The sequence below is a fragment of the Salvelinus namaycush genome, chromosome 19 (assembly GCF_016432855.1).
Source record: "Salvelinus namaycush isolate Seneca chromosome 19, SaNama_1.0, whole genome shotgun sequence".
In the NCBI taxonomy this organism is placed as follows: Eukaryota; Metazoa; Chordata; class Actinopteri; order Salmoniformes; family Salmonidae; genus Salvelinus; species Salvelinus namaycush.
Genome location: NC_052325.1, coordinates 28,981,795 through 29,005,674, shown reverse-complemented (window position 1 = coordinate 29,005,674; position 23,880 = coordinate 28,981,795). Strand labels below are relative to the sequence as shown.

Sequence of the window (23,880 nt, the reverse complement as noted above, 5' to 3'; positions counted from 1 at the left end):
TCGGTTCTCAGGCAACATTCAGCACCTTCATCCGACCTGTATGTATATATAGTTGTGTGTGTGTCTGTCTGTGTCTGTCTGTCTGTCTGTCTGTCTGTCTGTCTGTCTGTCTGTCTGTCTGTCTGTCTGTCTGTCTGTCTGTCTGTCTGTCTGTCTGTCTGTCTGTCTGTCTGTCTGTCTGTCTGTCTGTCTGTCTGTCTGTCTGTCTGTCTGTCTGTCTGTCTGTCTGTCTGTCTGTCTGTGTGTGTGTGTGTGTGTGTGTGTGTGTGTGTGTGTGTGTGTGTGTGTGTGTGTGTGTGTGTGTGTGTGTGTGTGTGTGTGTGTGTGTGTGTGTGTGTGTGTGTGTCTGTGCGTGCGCATGTGTGCGGCATGAGCAACAGTATCTATCTAGGGCAGAGAAGGGCTCCATGGGAAAAGGCATTCTGTTCAGGTCCCTTAGTGTAGTTACTGTTGCCAGGATGTGAGAGAAGGAAGAGATGGAGAGAGAAAGAAAGAAGTATAAATCGTGAAGTTTCAAGAGCTCTATATTGGGTTTTGAGTATTTTGTGTCAACTCCAGCCTTTCTAGGCACCAGAACAAACAAATTACTTAGAGAAAATATCCAAATGTAGTAATGGTGATGCAGTGTAATTGGATAATAAATGTTCATCTCGGTTAACCCAGAACTAAAGTCTCACGTAATTGGTCAGCTTCTCAATTAAGTTGTGGGTCTATACATGTTAAGAGAGGGGATCAAGAAATGCTAGAACAAGGACCGGAACCAGAATGAGGAGCTTCGTCCTCTCTCTTTGCAACTTACGGGCGAATGTCCCCTCCCCTTCAGAAATTCAAAAGATGCTAACACCAGCGAAATTATGATTTGTTCAAATAACCAGTGACGAAAAACCCAAACACAAATTACTGCTGCTCGTTATCCCACGCATTCCATAATTAACAGATTCTATGGTACCAGTTACGTCCACGAGAGATTAAATAAATGTTGATGCCTACTAAATATTTTTACCTTTCACACTGGAAATTTGGGGAGATTTCTGGGGCTAACACCAAACAGACAGTGACCCTGCTCCAGACCAGGGCAGCTTAGCTTTAAGATCTGGCCTAAGCAGGAAAATGTGCAGTGTGAAAAGCCCCCTATTATTTCATCCCTTTAAATAGAAAAACTCCCCTTTAGTGTGTCAGAAGGAAAATAAGGTATTATTCTGCAAGGTTACAGCATCATGCTCACATTCAAAGGAGGGCACAATCCGAAAATAGCGATGCATGGGGTGGGTGGGGGGGGGGGCTAGTGATGAATGAGAAAGAGGAGAAGAGAGTCATTGTAATTCAGGCCCTGTGAGCTATTGTTCTTTGGATGTAGAGCGAATGCTTAATCACTTAATCTCCAGCTTCACATTTTCCCTCAAAATTCCTCTCCAGAACGACAATTTAATTTCCACCAGAAAGAGCACTGGTGATTTCCTTATAATTCCCCACGAGGATCTAAAATGAACTATAAGGAATCAAGGTAAGACCCAAGTACAGACTGTGTGAAGTAACCATGTTTATTGTAACGGGCAGGCAAATGACAGGTCAAGGCAGGCAGGGGTCGATAATCCAGTGTAGAGGCCAAGGTACAGGATGACAGGCAAGCTCAGAGTCAGGTCAGGCAGAGGTCGGTAATCCAGAGGTGGAGCAAAGGTACAGAATGGCAGGCAGGGTCAGGGAGAGGCAGAGTGGTCAGGCGGGCGGGTACAGGGTCAGGACAGGCAAGGGTCAAAACCAGGAGGGTGAGAAAAGAGAGACTGTAAAAAACAGGAACTGAGACACAAAACACTGGTTGACTTGAACAAACAAGAAGAACTGGCCCAGACAGACAGAAAACACAGGTATAAATACCCAGAGGATAAGTGGGGAAGATGCGCGACACCTGGAGGGGATGGAGACAAGCACAAGGACAGGTGAAACAGATCAGGGCGTGACAAGAGCAAAGCATGTGTGCCATGTGTGTGTGTCCGTCCTGGGGACAGAAACAGGATTTTTTTTATCCCAGAAGACAGTAAACCTATGAGAGTACAGTAGATGCAGTGCCTTCAGAAACTATTCAGAACCCGACTTATTCCACATTTTGTTGTTTTACAGCCAGAATTCAATTTTTATTTTTATTTTTTTTAAATCTCACCTACACACAATACCCCGTAATGACAAAGTGAAAACATGTTTTTTGAAATGTTTGCAAATGTATTGAAAATTCAATTCAGAAATATCTCATTTCCATAAGTATTCACACCCCTGAGTCAATAGATGTTAGAATCACCTTGAGCAACAGGTTTTCCTGTGCTTAATTCTATTCCGATTTTTTTTATCCTAAAAACTCCCTAGTCCTCGCCGAATACAAGCACACAATATTATGCCGCCACCACCATGCTTAAAAATATGAAGAGTGGTACTCAGTGATGTGTTGGATTTGCCACAAACATAATGCTTTGTATTCAGGACATAAAGTTACATTTTACTTTAGTGCCTTTTTGGAAACAATATGCATGTTTTGGAATATTTGTATGATGTACAGGCTTCCTTCTTTTCACTCTGTCATTTATGTTAGTATTGTGGAGTAACTACAATGTTGTTGATCCATCCTCAGTTTTCTCCTATCACAGCCATTAAACTCTGTAACTGTTCTAAAGTCACCATTGGCCTCATGGGGAAATCCCTGAGCGTTTTCCCTCCTCTCCGGCAACTGAGTTAGGAAGGACGCCTGTATCTTTGTAGTGACTGGGTCTATTGATTCACCATCCAAAGTGTAATGAATAACTTCACCATGGTCAAAGGTATATACAATGTCTGCTTTTTACATTTTTACACATTTACCAAAAGGTGCCCTTCTTTGCGAGGCATTGGAAAACCTCCCTGGTCTTTGTGGTTGAATCTGTGTTTGAAATTCACTGCTCGACTGAGGGATCTTACAGATAATTTTATGTGTGGGGTACAGAGATGAGGTAGTCATTCAAAAATCATGTTCTCCTCCCTCCTGAATCCTCCTCCCCCTCCTCCCCCCTCCTCCCTCTCTGCGGATGACTTCGTCAACCATTTTGAAAAGAAGGTCGACGACATCCGATCCTCGTTTGCTAAGTCAAACGACACCGCTGGTTCTGCTCACACTGCCCTACCCTGTGCTTTGACCTCTTTCTCCCCTCTCTCTCCAGATGAAATCTCACGTCTTGTGACGGCCGGCCGCCCAACAACCTGCCCGCTTGACCCTATCCCCTCCTCTCTTCTCCAGACCATTTCCGGAGACCTTCTCCCTTACCTCACCTCGCTCATCAACTCATCCTTGACCGCTGGCTACGTCCCTTCCGTCTTCAAGAGAGCGAGAGTTGCACCCCTTCTGAAAAAACCTACACTCGATCCCTCTGATGTCAATAACTACAGACCAGTATCCCTTCTTTCTTTTCTCTCCAAAACTCTTGAACGTGCCGTCCTTGGCCAGCTCTCCTGCTATCTCTCTCAGAATGACCTTCTTGATCCAAATCAGTCAGGTTTCAAGACTAGTCATTCAACTGAGACTGCTCTTCTCTGTGTCACGGAGGCGCTCCGCACTGCTAAAGCTAACTCTCTCTCCTCTGCTCTCATCCTTCTAGACCTATCGGCTGCCTTTGATACTGTGAACCATCAGATCCTCCTCTCCACCCTCTCCGAGCTGGGCATCTCCGGCAAGGTCCACGCTTGGATTGCGTCCTACCTGACAGGTCGCTCCTACCAGGTGGCGTGGCGAGAATCTGTCTCCGCACCACGTGCTCTCACCACTGGTGTCCCCCAGGGCTCTGTTCTAGGCCCTCTCCTATTCTCGCTATACACCAAGTCACTTGGCTCTGTCATATCCTCACATGGTCTCTCCTATCATTGCTATGCAGACGACACACAATTAATCTTCTCCTTTCCCCCCTCTGATAACCAGGTGGTGAATCGCATCTCTGCATGTCTGGCAGACATATCAGTGTGGATGACGGATCACCACCTCAAGCTGAACCTCGGCAAGACGGAGCTGCTCTTCCTCCCGGGGAAGGACTGCCCGTTCCATGATCTCGCCATCACGGTTGACAACTCCATTGTGTCCTCCTCCCAGAGTGCTAAGAACCTTGGCGTGATCCTGGACAACACCCTGTCGTTCTCAACTAACATCAAGGCGGTGACCCGTTCCTGTAGGTTCATGCTCTACAACATTCGCAGAGTACGACCCTGCCTCACGCAGGAAGCGGCGCAGGTCCTAATCCAGGCACTTGTCATCTCCCGTCTGGATTACTGCAACTCGCTGTTGGCTGGGCTCCCTGCCTGTGCCATTAAACCCCTACAACTCATCCAGAACGCCGCAGCCCGTCTGGTGTTCAACTTTCCCAAGTTCTCTCACGTCACCCCGCTCCTCCGCTCTCTCCACTGGCTTCCAGTTGAAGCTCGCATCCGCTACAAGACCATGGTGCTTGCCTACGGAGCTGTGAGGGGAACGGCACCTCCGTACCTTCAGGCTCTGATCAGGCCCTACACCCAAACAAGGGCACTGCGTTCATCCACCTCTGGCCTGCTCGCCTCCCTACCTCTGAGGAAGTACAGTTCCCGCTCAGCCCAGTCAAAACTGTTCGCTGCTCTGGCACCCCAATGGTGGAACAAACTCCCTCACGACGCCAGGTCAGCGGAGTCAATCACCACCTTCCGGAGACACCTGAAACCCCACCTCTTCAAGGAATACCTAGGATAGGATAAAGCAATCCTTCTAACCCCCCCCCCCCCCCCCCCCCTTAAAGAGTTAGATGCACTATTGTAAAGTGGTTGTTCCACTGGATATCATAAGGTGAATGCACCAATTTGTAAGTCGCTCTGGATAAGAGCGTCTGCTAAATGACTTAAATGTAATGTAATATGTTAAACACTATTATTGCACACAGAGTGAGTCCATGCAACTTATTATGTGACTTGTTAAGCAAATTTTCAGTCTTTAATGTATTTAGGCGTGCCATAATAAAGGGGTTGAATAGTTATTGACTCAAGACATTTCAGCTTTTCATTTTTAATTATTTTGTAAACATTTCTAAAAACATAATTCCGCTTTGACATTATGGGGTATTGTGTGTAGGCCAGTGACACAACATCTCAATTTAATCCATTTTAAATAAGGCTGTAACACCAAAAAAATGGAAACAGTCAAGGGGTGTGAATTCTTTCTGAAGGCACTGTATATGAGAAGCATATAAATGGTAAAATACAGATATATTTTATTTAACCAAATGCAGCAGAAAGTTCTCATACAGCAAAGACTCCTTCCATCCGTTTACGCAGAAACTGAAAATAATTATAAAAAAAGACATCTTCTAATCTAGCCTATGGTAGCATTTCAAATAAGATTCATCGTTTCAGATCCACTGTTTCAGCTTTCTTTAAATACAATACAGTATATGATATTATTTAGTTTACTTTTGTGGTTCAAAAAGCTCACAAATGCAGAATATGTGTCGGGACGGAATTCAATCGTAACGTTTTAGACTTCAGCATGATTGAATTCCGGTCTCAGGTCAACTGATCAGTTAAGTCTCTGGGTTAGACGTTAGCGTTTCGGGTAAGGGGTCTAGGGTATGGGACTGAAATAAGGGTTCATAGACAGGTTGAGGTTAGGATGAGGGTCGAGGTTAGGATGTGGAGCAGGGTTAGAGGTCAGGGTCAGAGGTTACAGGTCAGGGGTTAAGGCGTCCGCATGCTTCCAGAACAGTTCAGAACAGTTTGTACATATATTATGACAACATTTTGCGATGTTTTTGTTTGTTTTGGACTTCCGCAAGGGTTTTTTCAACTGTTCAGGAACACTTAATTTTTTCCCGAGGCAAGCCGGAGTCGGTAGCCGGAGTCGGTAGCCGGAGTCGGTAGCCGGAGTCGGTAGCCGGAGTCGGTACCTGGAGTCGGTAGCTGAAGTCTACGCCCCCCCGTCGGAATTGTTCAATGAAGTGCCTGTTGTCATTCAACTCGAGACGACTCGTTCTGATGCAGATTTTTTCACTTGAGAAATACTGCACCAAACATCTTAGTTAGATGTCAAATTGCGCGACCTAGATCTCCTACAAACAGTACTATTGTCGCTTTTTTTTTTCAACAAAGGTCTTTTAAGGGATTATGCGAGCACACTCATTCGAACTAAAGCATGCTGACACCTTTAGCCTAAGGACAAAGGTAAGGGACCATGACAGAGAGACATGACAGGACAGACCCAGTTCCATGTCCAAGTACAAGTCTCGGATCAGAGAAGAGGGTGGGCATAGATATAATCAGGGTTAGGATTAGGGTCAGGGTTAAGATGTCAGAAGTAAGCGTAAAATAACATCTTGTCCATAGGACCTATACATTTATAATCAACTCAAAATAAAGCCTTAAATAACATATTTTGATGCGATAAAACAGTAAAAACTTTAAATCTTACAATCTTTTCTCAATCATGTTTACAAGTTATTTACATATTTGAACAGACTGCTGGTTGGTAGATGTGACCTTTGGACTGTTGAACTTGTTATTGTTGAACCCTTCAGAGGTCTTTGACCTAAAGGCCAGGAATAGAGTCTGAATCTTTCCCCATCCGTCTGTTGTTCACTCTGTCTGTCTGTTCCTATCCTTCCGACCACATCTATGGCCAGGCTGAGCACAGAGCTGCAGGGAACGTTGATCCTCTGAAGGATTTCATTGCAATTGAAAAATTCTACATTCAAACTTCACTGGTTCTTCAAGTTGTTCCCAGAGTGGTTCAGTCAGTAGTCTGAGCTGATCTGGACACCACAGAAGCCCCACTCCAGAGCAAGTCATACGGCAACACAGACCATTTTTGATGCAGCTTATAGACAAGCAATGTTTCCATGATGTATGGACCATATTGGCAGCCATTTTGGATGTTCTCATTTATAATGTTCCATTTACTGATGCACATTACTTCCTCTCCCAGAGTTCATCACTTCCTCTCCCTCCGTGTTCTACACATGCAACACGGCAGACTGGATCGTCGTCTTAGTTGGGATGCACCCCCACAACAAATCCAGGTGTCATGGGTGTCATGGGGGTGGCGCGGTGAGAGCCAGGGGTCATGGGCAGAGACCTGGGAGTCATCAGGGGCACATCGTCAGGGGAGCGTCTCAGGGTCAGGGTGTAGTCTGGTGGACAGGTCAGTCGCAGGGTGTCCAGAGTGTTGTAGATGTCCTGTGTGTCCAGCATGTCAAGAGCCTCCAGCGTGTGGTGTATTTTGTGTGTGTCGTGTATCTCCAGGGTGTTGTGTTGATGCAGGGCCTCAGCCTCCAGCTGCTTCAAAAGCCCCTGTATTTGTGGGGTACAGAGATGAGGTAGTCATTCAAAAATCATGTTAAACACTATTATTGCACACAGAGTGAGTCCATGCAACTTATTATGTGACTTGTTAAGCAAATTTTCAGTCTTGAATGTATTTAGGCTTGCCATAACAAAGGGGTTGAATAGTTATTGACTCAAGACATTTCAGCTTTTCATTTTTAATTATTTTGTAAACATTTCTAAAAACATAATTCCGCTTTGACATTATGGGGTATTGTGTGTAGGTCAGTGACACAACATCTCAATTTAATCCATTTTAAATAAGGCTGTAACACCAAAAAAATGGAAACAGTCAAGGGGTGTGAATTCTTTCTGAAGGCACTGTATATGAGAAGCATATAAATGGTAAAATACAGATATATTTTATTTAACAAAATGCAGCAGAAAGTTCTCATACAGCAAAGACTCCTTCCATCCGTTTACGCAGAAACTGAAAATAATTATAAAAAAAGACATCTTCTAATCTAGCCTATGGTAGCATTTCAAATAAGATTCATCGTTTCAGATCCACTGTTTCAGCTTTCTTTAAATACAATACAGTATATGATATCATTTAGTTTACTTTTGTGGTTCAAAAAGCTCACAAATGCAGAATATGTGTCGGGACGGAATTCAATCGTAACGTTTTAGACTTCAGCATGATTGAATTCCGGTCTCAGGTCAACTGATCAGTTAAGTCTCTGGGTTAGACGTTAGCGTTTCGGGTAAGGGGTCTAGGGTATGGGACTGAAATAAGGGTTCATAGACAGGTTGAGGTTAGGATGTGGATCAGGGTTAGAGGTTAGGGTCAGGGGTTAAGACGTGCTTCTGAAACAGTTCACAACAGTTTGTGCATATATTATGACAACATTTTGCGAAGTTTTTGTTTGTTTTGGACTTCCGCAAGGGTTTTTTCAACTGTTCAGGCACACACAAAAAAAATTGCGAGGCAAGCCGAAGTCTACACCCCCTCGTCGGAATTGTTCAATGAAGTGCCTGTTGTCATTCAACTCGAAACGACTCGTTCTGATGCAGATTTTTTCACTTGAGAAATACTGCACCAAACATCTTAGTTAGATGTCAAATTGCGCGACTTAGATCTCTTTGGCAAAAAACGTCAAAATTAATGAAAGATTTCTTGACTATTTTGGGGAAGTGATTACGGCATCTCAAAATGTACAAACAGTACTATTGCCGCTTATTTTTCATTTTTCAAACAAAGGTATTTTAAGGGATTATGCGAGCACACTCATTCGAACTAAAGCATGCTGACACCTTTAGCCTAAGGACAAAGGTAAGGGACCATGACAGAGAGACATGACAGGACAGACCCAGTTCCATGTCCAAGTACAAGTCTCGGATCAGAGAAGAGGGTGGGCATAGATATAATCAGGGTTAGGATTAGGGTCAGGGTTAAGATGTCAGAAGTAAGCGTAAAATGACATCTTGTTCTGAGGACCTATACATTTATAATCAACTCAAAATAAAGCCTTAAATAACATATTTTGATGCGATAAAACAGTAAAACCTTTAAATCTTACAATCTTTTCTCCATCATGTTTACAAGTTATTTACATATTTGAACAGACTGCTGGTTGGTAGATGTGACCTTTGGACTGTTGAACTTGTTATTGTTGAACCCTTCAGAGGTCTTTGACCTAAAGGCCAGGAATAGAGTCTGAATCTTTCCCCATCCGTCTGTTGTTCACTCTGTCTGTCTGTTCCTATCCTTCCGACCACATCTATGGCCAGGCTGAGCACAGAGCTGCAGGGAACGTTGATCCTCTGAAGGATGTCATTGCAATTGAAAAATTCTACATTCAAATTTCACTGGTTCTTCAAGTTTTTCCCAGAGTGGTTCAGTCAGTAGTCTGATCTGATCTGCACACCACAGAAGCCCCACTCCAGAGCAAGTCATATGGCAACACAGACCATTTTTGATGCAGCTTATAGACAAGCAATGTTTCCATGATGTATGGACCATATTGGCAGCCATTTTGGATGTTCTCATTTATAATGTTCCATTTACTGATGCACATTACTTCCTCTCCCAGAGTTCATCACTTCCTCTCCCTCAGTGTTCTACACATGCAACACGGCAGACTGGATCGTCATCTTAGTTGGACTGGAGAAACTGTCCTGCTCCATTTCTGTCTGTGGTTATACGCGTGTGGTGGAGTGTGTGTGTGTGTTGGGGTGTGTGTGCGTGTGCGTATGGGGCAAGTGTGTGTTACTGTAAGGACTAAAGCCCTGCATGGGCTGCATCCCCACAACAGATCCAGGTGTCATGGGAGTCATGGGGGTGGCGGGGTGAGAGCCAGGGGTCATGGGCAGAGACCTGGGAGTCATCAGGGGCACATCGTCAGGGGAGCGTCTCAGGGTCAGGGTGTAGTCTGGTGGACAGGTCAGTCGCAGGGTGTCCAGAGTGTTGTAGATGTCCTGTGTGTCCAGGGTGTCAAGAGCCTCCAGCGTGTGGTGTATGTTGTGTGTGTCATGTATCTCCAGGGTGTTGTGTTGATGCAGGGCCTCAGCTTCCAGCTGCTTCAGAAGCCCCTCCCCCTGCAGCTGGTGTGTGATGTCAGCATTGATGATATCATGGCGTGGAGGTGGGCGTGGCGGCCTGCGATGTTCCATCTTGCGCTTGTCTTTCTTGTAGAGCAGAGCAGCGAAGGCCAGGATGTTGAGGAAGAGGAGTGAGGCTCCCACTGCGATGGTAACGCTCAGCTCAGTGGAATAGTCCTCCATGACGGAGTGGGGGACCTGCAGCTCCTCCCCCTGCAGTGCCGGAGTCTGGGGCGTGGACGGGGGGTTGGGGTGGCGCGTGCTGCCCAGGCCCAGGCCTTTAGACAGCCGCTTGGTGTAGGAGTGAGGAGTTGTGTCCTGGGGAGGGCTGTGGGTTGCAGAGGACACGTACTGCAGCAACTCGTTGATGTTGTGGAGATGGGGAACCAGCTGCAGCCAGAACGCTGTCTTGGTGGCTCTGGAGGTGGAGAAACGTTTTTGGGTTTGGTTTTTCAGCAGAATCATCATCCATAAAAAGAAAAACTATATTTCACAAGGAATCTGACAAAATATACACAATAACATAAGATAACATCATACATTATAAATTATAGTTATTATACATTAAACAGATAGAAGTGGAAAGTGGCAAGTGCTGCTAGCATGAAGTGCTAACAGTGCAAAGTGGTTAATTATACATGATTTAACATGATATGGCAGCAGCAAGAAAGGCAGGCAGGGGAACATCTACCTGTAGTGGTCTGTGATGATCTGATCTACCTGTAGTGGTCTGTGATGATCTGATCTACCTGTAGTGGTCTGTGATGATCTGATCTACCTGTAGTGGTCTGTGATGATCTGATCTACCTGTAGTGGTCTGTGATTATCTGATCTATCTGTAGTGGTCTGTGATTATCTGATCTACCTGTAGTGGTCTGTGATTATCTGATCTATATGTAGTGGTCTGTGATGATCTGATCTACCTGTAGTGGTCTGTGATTATCTGATCTACCTGTAGTGGTCTGTGATGATCTGATCTACCTGTAGTGGTCTGTGATGATCTGATCTACCTGTAGTGGTCTGTGATTATCTGATCTATATGTAGTGGTCTGTAGTGGTCAGTGATGATCTGATCTACCTGTAGTGGTCTGTAATGGTCTGTGATGATCTGATCTACCTGTAGTGGTCTGTGATGATCTGATCTACCTGTAGTGGTCTGTGATTATCTGATCTATATGTAGTGGTCTGTAGTGGTCAGTGATGATCTGATCTACCTGTAGTGGTCTGTAATGGTCTGTGATGATCTGATCTACCTGTAGTGGTCTGTAATGGTCTGTGATAATCTGATCTACCTGTAGTGGTCTGTAATGGTCTGTGATAATTTGATCTACCTGTAGTGGTCTGTAATGGTCTGCGATTATTGTATCTACCTGTAGTGGTCTGTAATGGTCTGTGATTATCGTATCTACCTGTAGTGGTCTCTGACGCGTGGCTTCAGGCCGATGTGCAGGTAAAGCTGTTCCTTGGGGGTATACTTGGCCCAGGCCACCTCCTCAAAGCGGTTGGGTTTGGTGTGGATGAACTTGGTGTCCTGGGGCACTGGCTGGTTAGGATCTCTGAGACATAGAAGAAAAACACAGTCAGGAAAAGTTATCTTAATGGTTAATCATGGTTACTTTACCATTCATTAGAGGAAAGTAAGAGATGTTTCTTAGCAAAAGAGTTATACAAGACATTTATCTCACCCTGTCTTGGCGAAGTTGGTCCAGTATGTCATGACCACGGCGCTGAGCATCACGTCGTTTTTAGAGAAGTTACAGTTGAAGAGGTCCGTGGGTCCGATCAGCGGCAGACCGAACACATACGGCACCTCATCTCCGTGGGCGGAGTCAGCCCAGGCGGGCGACACGTCACTCTGACAGTGGTGGTAGAAGGAGTAGAAGTATGTTGGCGATCCATACTGGGCGTGGAGGTCTGCTGTGGCCACCGCCGGCGCCACCCACTGGTGATCAGTGAACAGAGCGACTAGCGTCTTCCGCCGGGTTTCAGGGTTCTCCCGGTCGGCCCAGTCTGTGTACATGAACTTGATGCTCTCTCTCAACGTGTCCTACCGCAAGGATAAAAAATACCTTGTCAATAAAGCACATGGGAGCATAGATGGATTGCAGTATGCAGAGTCTATTTTTACTTTTTGCTGAACATATTCTTTGCCCACCAGCAACTGCATAGAAGCACTGAATGTGGATAGACATTTTCCTGCAGCCTACCTTCCCCTCCGGGTAGCCATAGAGACTGTCCACGAAGTCTGACACGGCAAAGTCAAAATCGTCGCCGGAGACGCCATCCTCACCATTGACCATCCCGTCAACGAACTTAAGCCCCTCCCCCTGGTTCACACCCAGCATGATGTCATAGTTGAGGAACTCCCCCTGTGTGTGAAGAACAGGGTTGTCAATAACAATATTATGCAATATTATGCACAACAGAACATTGTACTGTCTACACTCGGTTTGTTGTTTATATTAAAACATTTTCATTAAATCGATTTTAATCCGAACTAAAGTTTTGTTGCTAATGATTCCACGACGCGGTTAGCCTTTACGGCTGGGACTGCAAGTTTGTGTTCATTTACAGCCAGCTAGCACGAGGGAGTGCTAGCTGGCTGTACTACAGACACCTGTCGTTGTCGTGGGAAAGACTCTTTTCGTAAAACAACTGGTTGCAGTAAAGAGCCAATCTGGATACTAAGGAGATCCTGAGGGAAATCGACGAGTACCAACAGCTTTACGCTATGAAGGAACAACATACTCCATCATGGAAAGATCCGACCACCTCACAAAATAACTTTAACCAGACAAGAAAAAGAAAAACAGATTCATCTACAGACACGGACGATTTACTTACCATTGAGGTAGAGGCTAGTGCTCTGGCTGGAATGCATGCAACACTGGAAAAGTTGTGTGAGGAGGTAGCAGGGCTGAGGGGGAGTTTGGAGTTCAGCCAGAGTGAAATTCTCACGCGCCAAAGAGAAAAAAAAGACACTCACAGCCAAGGTAAAAATCCACGATTCCGACATGGATTGTCTACTCAGGGAAAACAGGGTGATGAAGGAGTCGCTAGTAGACATACAAAGTCGTAGCATGCATGAAAATAAAAAAAAATCTGGGATTCCTGAGGACGCATCCAATAATCCAGGCGCGATCAGAAAATTCATGCAATCCGACTTGAAACTTCCTACAGAGACTGTAAACAAGGTGGCTTTCCACCGAGTACACAGACTTGGAGCTCAGAGCGACAAGACCAAGGGTCCCCGACCGATCATCGCAAAATTTGAACACTACCAACAAAAGGAGCTGATCAAAAGCAGTGGAAGGGCCAAATTCGGTCTCAATGACCAATTTCCAAGGGAGATAAACAAACATCGTAAGAGACTGTATCCGGTACAAAGACAACAAAGGGAGGATGGTAGGCGTGCCTTTATCATTGTGGACAAAGTCTTTATAGATGAACAGCTATTCCGAGACAGCTCCATAACACCGTGGCTGTACTAAATTCTTCAGGGACTTCAGGTTACGAAAAAAAAGAAGGTATGGAAACTGTAAAAATATCAGAACATTATGAAGTGGATATGAACACACACGTACTCAACTACATGCTTGCTTACACATACGGACTTATACATACACACACACACACCTGATCTCGCTCTCTTCTCTCACTCTCTCTTTCTCTCTTTTCTCTTCTCTTCTCTCTCTCTTGTCGAGAACTGTTTTATAATTTAATGTGTTCATTGTTTGTCTATCTTTTTTATGTATTTGTCTACAAGTTTATATATGTTTACAACAAGCAAGGGGAAGATATCAGAATAGGGGCATTGGGGAATAATAACATATTGTACGGAATACATTTGTACTGTAATGAAGCCGTCTAGAGTAATGCAAGGTCTCTTTCATGATTATGTGAAACGTCAATTGCTATGGAAATGCTGGGATGTGTTTTTCAATTATGTTAAAGGTAATTATGATGCAACTATGATGGTGATACGATATGGATTACAATTATCATCATGAATATTAAGGCTCTACGCACTACATGTTACACACATAGACACTCAACCATGCAAATTGGCAGAGTTATTATTTATTTGGACATCACACATTATAGTCTTACACTTGTACAGACATCGTACACACTCTCACTATATCACATCCAATATCATACACATCAACCTACTCAGATTTGCTACACACATAATATCTTGTCACAATTTTCTAACATCTGTGGCATTGGCTCACAGGCAAACAGGCAAGGGAATAAAACAAATATTGCTAGAACCTATTTCTTGAATTCTAAATATCAGACATTTGAAAGTTCTAGTTTTGACCTTCATAATACCTCTGATGGCAGTAACTTTACAAGCACTAATTATGGTCAATTTAGACTGAGAATAGTATCTAGTTATGGTAAGGGGTGAAATAAGTATAGCCAGTTATAATTGTAACGGTTTAGCAGATTATAAAAAAAGAAGATCAGTCTTTCCATGGCTAAAAGAAAAGGAATATAACATATACTGTTTACAGGAAACTCACTCTACATCCTTAGATGAAGTTGCGTGGAAAAAGGAATGGGGTGGTGAAATAATTGTCTGTCATGGACAAAGGAACTCAAAAGGTGTGATGATATTAATTAACAAAAATTTCGATCTGAATGTGCAAATAGTCAGGAATGATTCGCAAGTGGACGAAAGTGGACGAAAAAGAGATTTGTCTCATTAATCTATATGGTCCAAATCAGGATGATCCACACTTCTTCGAAAACATTTATACCAATTTATTGAACTTACAGGCAACAAATGATCTAATCATTATGGTAGGAGACTATAACACAGTGTTAAGTACCTCAATGGACCGTAAAGGTAATCACTCTACAAACTATCATCACCGTGCCTTTAAGGAAATCACAAATATTATGGGACACATTAGAAATAGTGGATATTTGGAGACTAAAAAACCCAGACCTAGTGAGATATACATGGAGGAGACTTAATCAAGCTCGTCGTCTTGACTACCTTTTTGTCTCTTTCTCTCTTGCATCAAAGGTTAAAAAAGTTTTAATAGGAGACAGAATGCAATCGGATCATCATCTAATTAGCATTCACATAACTCTTATAGATTTTCCACGTGGATGGGGATATTGGAAATTTAATCAAAGTGTACTGGAGAACAACTTATTTTTAACTAAGACAAAATCATTTATAACTGAATTTTTCCAGTATAATATAGGTTCAGCAAATCCCCTTAATTTTTTGGGATACCTTTAAATGTACCTTCAGGGTTCATTCAATTCGATATTCATCAATAATAAAAATAAAAAAAAGCAGTTTCTGGCTAAAGAGACAAGACTAACAAGGGAAATCCATGAACTAATACTACAGGTAGACAGCAATAAAAACGATACTACAGAGATACAAAATAAGTTAGAGGAAAAACAAAAAGAACTTGAGGAACTTTTTCAAGAACGATCTAATGTAATCTATTACAAAAATAAAGCAAACTGGATGGAATATGGACAAAATTGGACAAAATTCTTCCTGAATCTCCAATACAGGAGCGCTAACAAAAAGAATTTGCAGAAACTCGTTACTGAATACGTAGTCATCTATGATTCTCCGAATGATATTTTAAAAGAGGAAGCTAATTATTTTAGGCAGATGTTCTCTTTTCCGTCTCATCCTTTCCCACTGAATGAAGATTATGGTAAGGAATTCTTTCCAAATAATATAAAAAATGGAAAATTAACAAATGTACAGAAAGATCAGTGCGAAGGCCAAATGACAGAGAAATTACTTTTTGAGGCTAAAAAAACTTCTCTAGGGTAGGGGGCACTATTTTCACCTCCGAATGAAAAGCGTGCCCAAAGTAAAATGCCTGCTACTCAGGCCCAGAGGCTAGGATATGCATATAGAATATAGAAAACACTCTAAAGTTTACAAAACTTAAAATAATGTCTGTGAGTATAACATAATTGATTTGCCAGGCAAAAACCTGAGAAAAATCCATCCAGGAAGTAGGATTTTTTGTTGTTGTAGTTTTCTATTCAATAGAGGACTCAAATTGCAGTTCCTATGCCTTCCACTAGATGTCAACCGTCGTTAGAAATTGTTTCAGGCTTGTATTCTGAAAAATGAGGGAGTAGGACCAGTCTGAATGACTGGACCCTAAATTGTCACAGAGCTATTTCATGCGCAATCCCGAGAGCACGCCTTTCTTGTTTACCTTTTATATTGATGACGTTATTGTCCGGTGGAATATTATATATTATTTAGGCTAAAAACAACCTGAGGATTGAATATGAACATCGTTTGACATGTTTCTATGAACTTTACGGATACAATTTGGATTTTTTGTCTGCCTGTTGTGACTGCATTTGAGCCTGTGGATTACTGAAGAAAACGCGCGAACAAAACGGAGGTTTTTGGATATAAAGAGAGACTTTATCGAACAAAACAAACATTTATTGAGTAAATGAATGTCTTCTGAGTGCAACCATATGAAGATCATCAAAGGTAAGTGATTAATTTTATCTCTATTTCTGACTTGTGTAACTCTTCTACTTGGCTGGTTACTGTTTGTAATGATTTGTCTGCTGGGCGATGTTCTCAAATAATTGCATGGTATGCTTTCGCCGTAAAGCCTTTTTGAAATCTGACACCATGGTTGGATTCACAAGAAGTTAATCTTTAAACCTATGTATAACACTTGTATGTTTTCTGAATTTTTATAATCAGTATTTCTATTTTTGAATTTGGCACTCTGCAATTTCACTGGATATTGGTCAGGTGGGACGCTACCGTCCCACGTACCCTAGAGAGGTTAAATCCTTTCAGTCTGGAAAAACCCCAGGGCTTGATGGCATACCGGTAGAGGTATATCAAGTATTTTTTGATATACTAAAAGCTCCATTGTTAGATTGTTTTAACTACTCCTATAGAAATGGTAGTCTGTCAGGTACTCAGCAGGAAGGTCTGATTTCTCTATTATTAAAACAAGATGGCAGATATAAAGACCCAGTCTATCTAAAAAAAACTGGAGGCCCCTTACACTTCAATGTTGTAATGCAAAAATACTAGCAAAATGCATAGCACTCAGAATTGAAAACGTTTTTACCAGGTATTGTTCATCCTGATCAGACAGGTTTTTTACATGGACGATACATTGGAGATAATATACAACAACTACTAGAAATAATAGAACATCATGAAACATATAAGAAGCCAGGAATGGTATTTATAGCGGATTTTGAAAAGACATTTGATAAAGTAGGACTGGATTTTATTTTTAACGGCTTTTGAGTTTTGAATTGTCAAGAGGAGTTAAACAAGGGTGTCCGCTGTCACCATATCTATTCGCTATGGCCATCGAAATGCTAGCTATTAAAAGCAGATCCAATAACAACATTAGAAGATTAGAAATCCAAGGCTTAAAAACAAAGGTGTCCATGTATGCTGATGACTCAAGTTTTATATTAAGTCCACAAGCTAGATCCCTGCAATGTCTCATTGAAGATCTAGATAACTTTTCTGTACTCTCTGGACTAAAACCTAATTATGACAAGTGTGCAATATTACGTATTGGATCCTTAAAAAATACAACTTTTACATTACCCTGCAGTTTACCTATAAAACGGCCTGATGGTGAAGTAGACATACTTGGTATTCATATCACAAAATATATAAATAAGCTCTCCACAATGAATTTCAATAGAAAACTTGTAAAAATAGACAAGCTCCTGCAACCATGGAGAGGTAAATACCTGTCTCTTTATGGAAAAATTTCCCTGATTAACTCCTTAGTCATATCTCAGTTTACTCACTTACTTATGGTGCTGCCTACTCCTGATGATTCGTTTTTTCAAATCATATGAGCAAAAAATATTTTGCTTTATCTGGGATGCTAAACCAGATAAAATAAAATCTGTTTGTGCAGATTGCCATGTCTCATTTTTGATTAATTGAAAATTATACTTTTTTCAACGTATCTCTCTTTTTCAAACAATCATTGCAGAGCTGGCTACAATTTAAATTTCATCCCCCTGAAAAGATAGAACAAATATTACAACAAATATTATGGCTGAACTCAAATGTGCTGGTTGATAAAATACCTGTATTTATGGGAAAGATGTTTGAAAAAGGTATTTTGTTCTTAAATTATATTGTAAATTGGAATGGTAGAGTTATGTCCTTCATGGAGTTATCAGAATTGTACGGAAAGGTCTGCTCAATCCAAGAGTACAACCAATTGATTACAGCATTGCCCCAAAAATGGAGGAGGCGGGTGGCTGCGGGAGGAGGTAGGGAACTGGTCTGTCTGTCCAATATAAAGGATCAAAACTGGCAGAAGAATAAAAATAGCATAAATAGGAAAGTATACCAGTTTCATTTGAGGACCAGGATGTTGACAACTGTGCAATACAGATTGCAAAATAGTTGGGAAGAGATTTTTGATGTACCCATTCCATGGTACAGGGTGTATGAGTTGATATATAAAACAACGCAAGATTCAAGACTTCGTGCTTTTCAGCTAAAATTATTATATAGAATTCTTGCCACCAACAAAATGTTGAATATTATATTTGGGGCATAAAATCATCGAAGCTCTGCAGATTTTGTTGTGAGGATACAGAATCAATAGACCATTTATTTTGGTATTGCCCTCAGGTAGACTGTTTCTGGGCTCAGGTTCAGGAATGGCTGAAAATGCATAGCATTGATCTAAAATTGACCCTAGAAATAGTACTATTAGGAGATCTGGAGAGACCGGGTCAGTCAATTACTAATATACTAATACTCGTAGTAAAATGATTTATCTTCAACTCGCAATCTGTGGATTCTATTCGATTAGATTAGTGGATTCTATTTGATAGATTGAAATTGTACGTTAAACATCACAGCATAGTTGAAAGATATGTGTTGTGTAGAAACCCGAAGTGGGTGGCCAGCAGAGATAGATGGGATGGGCTGAGGGAAGCTGAGGGTTGGTATGTGGAATTGGAGACAAGTGGGAGTGGAGTTGCTGTGTGAGAGATAGAATGATGGTCAAAGATAAAAGTAAAAAGGCTGATGCCGTGCAGGTGTGTGTACACATGCATATACACACACTCTCATTCAAATAAACACATACAAGAACACACACATACATGTAATAGTGCCAGACATGCACAAACATATAAAGTAGGCGTTGCTGTTATGATTTCAGTTGTCCTTGATGTCCTTTGTTTTAATTGTAATTTTTTTCTTTATTTAATTTTTTGTATTGTTGTTTGCTGTTTTCTTCAGTCTTTTCCTTTTTTCTCTTTAGTTAATTCTCTTAGTTGTTGGTGCACTGGGGGGTTCTTGGGGGTGGGAAATGGAATTAACTGTATTTTTTATTTGGGGAACTGTGGGGGGGATCATGGAGGGTTCCGGTTCATGTTTTTTGGCCTGGTGGTAGATCGGTCAACATGCCCTTGAGCAGGGCATTGACCCTGGATGCATCTGTGTGTCACTCTGAATGGGAATCTGTTGGATGACTGGTATGATGTAGTTGTTGAGCGGCTTCACTACAAGTATATTGTATGTTTCGAAATGTTTCGATATTCAATAAAATAAAATAAAAAATATATATATATACTGCATCCTTAACCATCATCTCAGAACCCAAAATGAAATCTTGCCAAAACGAAGAAACCATATAACTTGTAATACATGTATATTGTACACTGAGTAGTATACAAAACATTACAAACACCTTCTCTTTAAAACACACAGACTGACCAGGTGAATCCAGGTGACAGCTATGATCCCTTATTGATGTCACTTAAATCCACTTCAATCAGTGTAGATGTGTATGAGTGCCATTCAAAGGGGGAATGGGCAAGACAAAAGATTTAAGTGCCTTTGAACAGGGTATGGTAGTAGGTGCCAGGTGCACTGGTTTGTGTCAAGAACTGCAACTCACAGTTTCCTGTGTGTATCAAGATGCAACTCAGTATTAGGAAGGTGTTCTTAATGTTTGGTAGACACAGTGTATATAAACCATAGAGTGTTTAATATTTTCTCACCTGCTCCATGAGTATCTGGGGGTCGTCAGGGATGACATCACCGTCGATGACAGGTCCGAAGGCGGTGTGGTATTTAGCTGGGGTGATGTTCTCTTCCAGCAGCTCCTGGTAGGTCTTCCCCTGCAGGCAGGCGATCAGCTCTGATGAGTCCTCCAGGCTGCAGTCCACTTTGTCCCCCAGCAGCCTTGCATACTTCCCTGGCTGGTAGTTGACCGCCCAGCTGGACAGGGATGTCCCACTCTGGATGATCGCCTTCTGGAACAGATCTGATACACAGCATGCTGACAGAGGTTAGAGGTCAGAGGTTATAGGTCAGGAATTGGAGGTGACTCTTTGTGAAGTGTGACCAGGCTGACAGGAGTTAAGAGGTCAAGGGTAAGGGTTCAGAGGTTGGGTTCAGGGGTTAGAGGTTACTTACCCTCAGAGTAGTGGGACAGAGTTAGCAGGCTCACACAGGAGGCTCCAGCTCCGGAGCCAAACACAGTGACTCTGTCTGGGTCTCCGCTGAATGCAGCAATGTTCTCCTTCACCCAGCGCAGAGCCTGGATCTGGTCCAACAGACCATAGTTGCCTTTAGCTGCCTGGTCACCCGTACTGAGGAAACCTGAAGAAATAACACATAAAAATACACAAAAATATCAAAGGAAAGTCTAGTAAATATCAAGAGTAAAATTATTTTTTTAAATAACACATCAAACAGGAATATCTTATTTAAAAATACTTTTCATCAAAGATATGAACAACAGGATGTAAATATGGGCTAGGAACTAAAGGGAAACACTACTTCAAAAGGAAACACTAGGTTTGATTCCTTACAATTCTGGGACTACATGTAGTCGGCTCACTGGGGATTGGCTACTACGGCAGATACTTATAAATCTCTCATTAATGATTTTAATAAATCAATAATAACAAGTATTACAGTATGCTGTTACAACCTAAGCCTAACGCTAACTCAGTATGTGGCTGCAGTTGTTAAGCCTTACTGTAGACAATATTCATTGTCTTAACACAAGAAAAATCTTGGTGAGATTGACAGACATGTTTTGCAGTGTAGCCAAACCCTGAGGACTCAGTGACTAATGATGTCATGTGACCGTGGCTCACCACCCTCAGTCAGACCTGGGGTAGACCTGGGACACCAGAACATCTGCGTGTCACTGAACACATGCACAGACGCAGACGCAAAATGAGTGTGTCACTAATTCACACACCACACTAGGGACATGAGTGTGTCACTAACAGACATATACAGGATGAGCTGGAGCGTGTGGGTGTCACTGAGGGCTGTGCCACAAGATACATGTGACCTTAAATGATCATGTCAGATCACTTCAACCCTCCTCTCCCCCCCTTCCTCTTCCCTTTCCTCCTCCTCCTCCCCTCCCCCTCTTTTCCTCATCCTCCACTCCATCTTTTCCTCCTCCCTCCCCCTCTCTTTTCCTCCTCCTCCACTCCCCTCTTTTCCTCCTCCTCCCATCCCCTCTTTTCCTCCTCCTCCACTCCCCTCTTTTCCTTCTCCTCCCCTCCCCTCTTTTCCTCCTCATCCACTCCCCTCTTTTCCTCCTCCTCCACTCCCCTCTTTTCCTCCTCCTCCCATCCCCTTTTCCTCCTCCTCCCCCTCTTTTCCTCCTCCTCCACTCCCCTCTTTTCCTCCTCCTCCCATCCCCTTTTCCTCCTCCTCCACTCCCCTCTTTTCCTCCTCCTCCACTCCCCTCTTTTCCTCCTCCTCCCATCCCCTTTTCCTCCTCCACTCCCCTCTTTTCCTCCTCCTCCCCTCCCCTCTTTTCCTCCTCCTCCCATCCCCTTTTCCTCCTCCACTCCCCTCTTTTCCTTCTCCTCCCCTCCCCCTTTTCCTCCTCCTCCACTCCTCTTTTCCTCCTCCTCCACTCCCCTCTTTTCCTCCTCCTCCCCTCCCCTCTTTTCCTCCTCCTCCACTCCCTCACTCCCTCTTTCAGTTTATACTTTCCTCTCCCCTCCTCTCTCCCCCTTCCCTCACCCTCTCTCCCATTCCCTTCACCTCCTTGCCTCTCACCCTGCCTCTCTTCTCTCTCTCCTCTACTCTCTCACCCCCACTTCTCCTCTCTCTCCTCTCATCCTTCTCTCATAAGCTTAATTGAACTCCACCTACTGTGAGCCATAAACACAGAGCTGATGGCTCCCCTCTAACCAGGCGTACACACACACACACACACACACACACACACACACACACACACACACACACACACACACACACACACACACACACACACACACACACACACACACACACACACACACACACACACACACACACACACACACACACACACACACACACACACACAAGAGATGAATCTGGCTGTGTACAGGCTGCTAGCTTCCCAGTGGCAACACAGAAATGTGACATTTCAACCAGTGAGAGAGTAACAGAAAGGTGATTAGGCAGAATTTAACGATGATGATGATGATGATGACAATGACGTGATGATGGTGATGATGACGACAATGATGATGATGATGATGATGATGAAGGTGACTAACCCAGTACTCCCAGTCTGTAGTTGATTGTGATGACGATGACGTTTCCATAGCTAGCCAGGACACTGCCGTCCATCATGCTGCCGCTCCCCTCTGAGTAGGAACCTCCGTGGACGTACACCATCACCGGCCGCAGACCGCCCTCATCATGGATGTCTGGAAACACACACACAAGCCATATTTTCAGAGCGCTAAATAGCTCTTGCAGATATCAAAGAAACATGTGGGTGCATGCATAATATAAGTTGAGGTAGATGGCGTGTGTGTGTGTTTGTACATACTACATACCTTCCTCAGTAGGGACGTATATATTGAGGTAGAGACAGTCTTCACTCTGCTGTGACAGGTATGCGCTGGCTATGTCCAGGTTGGCAGAGTACCAGAGAGGTAACATCTCTGTCAGCAGGCTGTGTTCCTCTACAGGTTGGGGGCAGACGGGAGAGAACTGGGTGGCGTTTCTCACCCCCGGCCAGGACAGGGGGGGCTCAGGGGGCTGGAAGCGTCTCTCCCCGGTGGGGGGGCGGGAGTAGGGGACCCCCAGGTACTGGACCACAGGGCCCAGCAGGTCAGAGGGCATGGGGGTCAACTGACCCCTCAGTCTGCCCTGGGACGTGGTGATGACTGACTGGCTAGCAGCAGGGGGGAGGGACAGGATAAGGGAGAGGAGAGGGGGGAGGACGCCCCTCAGTTTGGACAGGGACAGGAGCATGGAGAGGACACACAGTAGAGAGGAGGGGAGAAAGAGGAGAGGGGTGGGGGGATACGGGGGAGACATGTGGGAGCGTTGGTGTTTAGATCAGGACTCCGACTGTGAGTCTAGCACACACTCAAACAGCGATGGTCTCAGAATATGTCTTTCTCCTCCCTGGGTCAGCCACTCACCTCCCAGTTCTCTCCGCACAGTCACACTGCTCTGCCTGGAGGGAGGGAGAGAGACAGAGACAGACAAAGATGGAAAGACAGACCTTGAATTATATATACAGTTGAAGTCGGAAGTTTACATACACCTTAGCCAAATACATTTATACTCCGCTTTTCACAATTCCTGACATTTAATCCTATAAAAAATTCCCTGTCTTAGGTCAGTTAGGATCACCACTTTATTTTAAGAATGTGAAATTGTCAGCATAATAGTAGAGAGAATTATTTATTTCAGCTATTATTTCTTTCCTCACATTACCAGTTGGTCACAAGTTTACATACACTCAATTAGTATTTGGTAGCATTGCCTTTAAATTGTTTAACTTGGGTCAAACGTTTGGGTAGCCTTCCACAAGCTTCCCACAATAAATTGGGTGAATTTTGGCCCATTCCTCCTGACAGAGATGGTGTAAATGAGTCAGGTTTGTAGGCCTCCTTGCTCATTTCTGCCCACAAATCTTCTATAGGATAGAGGTCAGGGCTTTGTGATGGCCACTCCAATACCTGGAC

At 43.4% G+C, this 23,880-nt stretch overlaps 1 protein-coding gene across 1 annotated transcript; it reads right to left on the bottom strand.

The window, feature by feature from the left end:
- Positions 1-9,486: 9,486 nt before the first annotated feature.
- On the bottom strand, positions 9,487-23,065 carry LOC120063789 (neuroligin-4, X-linked-like). The gene is made up of 8 exons (XM_039014086.1): positions 22,738-23,065; positions 22,453-22,605; positions 20,345-20,530; positions 19,927-20,192; positions 12,096-12,257; positions 11,574-11,935; positions 11,298-11,444; positions 9,487-10,306 (listed from the first exon to the last, which is right to left on the bottom strand). Exons 1-8 carry the CDS (start codon positions 23,024-23,026, stop codon positions 9,487-9,489), a joined length of 2,385 nt encoding a protein of 794 aa, XP_038870014.1. The 5' UTR covers positions 23,027-23,065.
- Positions 23,066-23,880: the final 815 nt, after the last annotated feature.

Bases quoted from the DNA above. Each gene is read 5' to 3' on its own strand.
- LOC120063789 (XM_039014086.1), bottom strand. From the start codon at position 23,026: ATGCCCTCTGACCTGCTGGGCCCTGTGGTCCAGTACCTGGGGGTCCCC. The intron at 22,606-22,737 runs GTATGTAGTATG...GTGTGTTTCCAG, and splicing joins ATACGTCCCTACTGAGGAAG to ACATCCATGATGAGGGCGGT. The intron at 10,307-11,297 runs GTAGATACGATA...CTCCACCTCCAG, and splicing joins CGCGTCAGAGACCACTACAG to AGCCACCAAGACAGCGTTCT.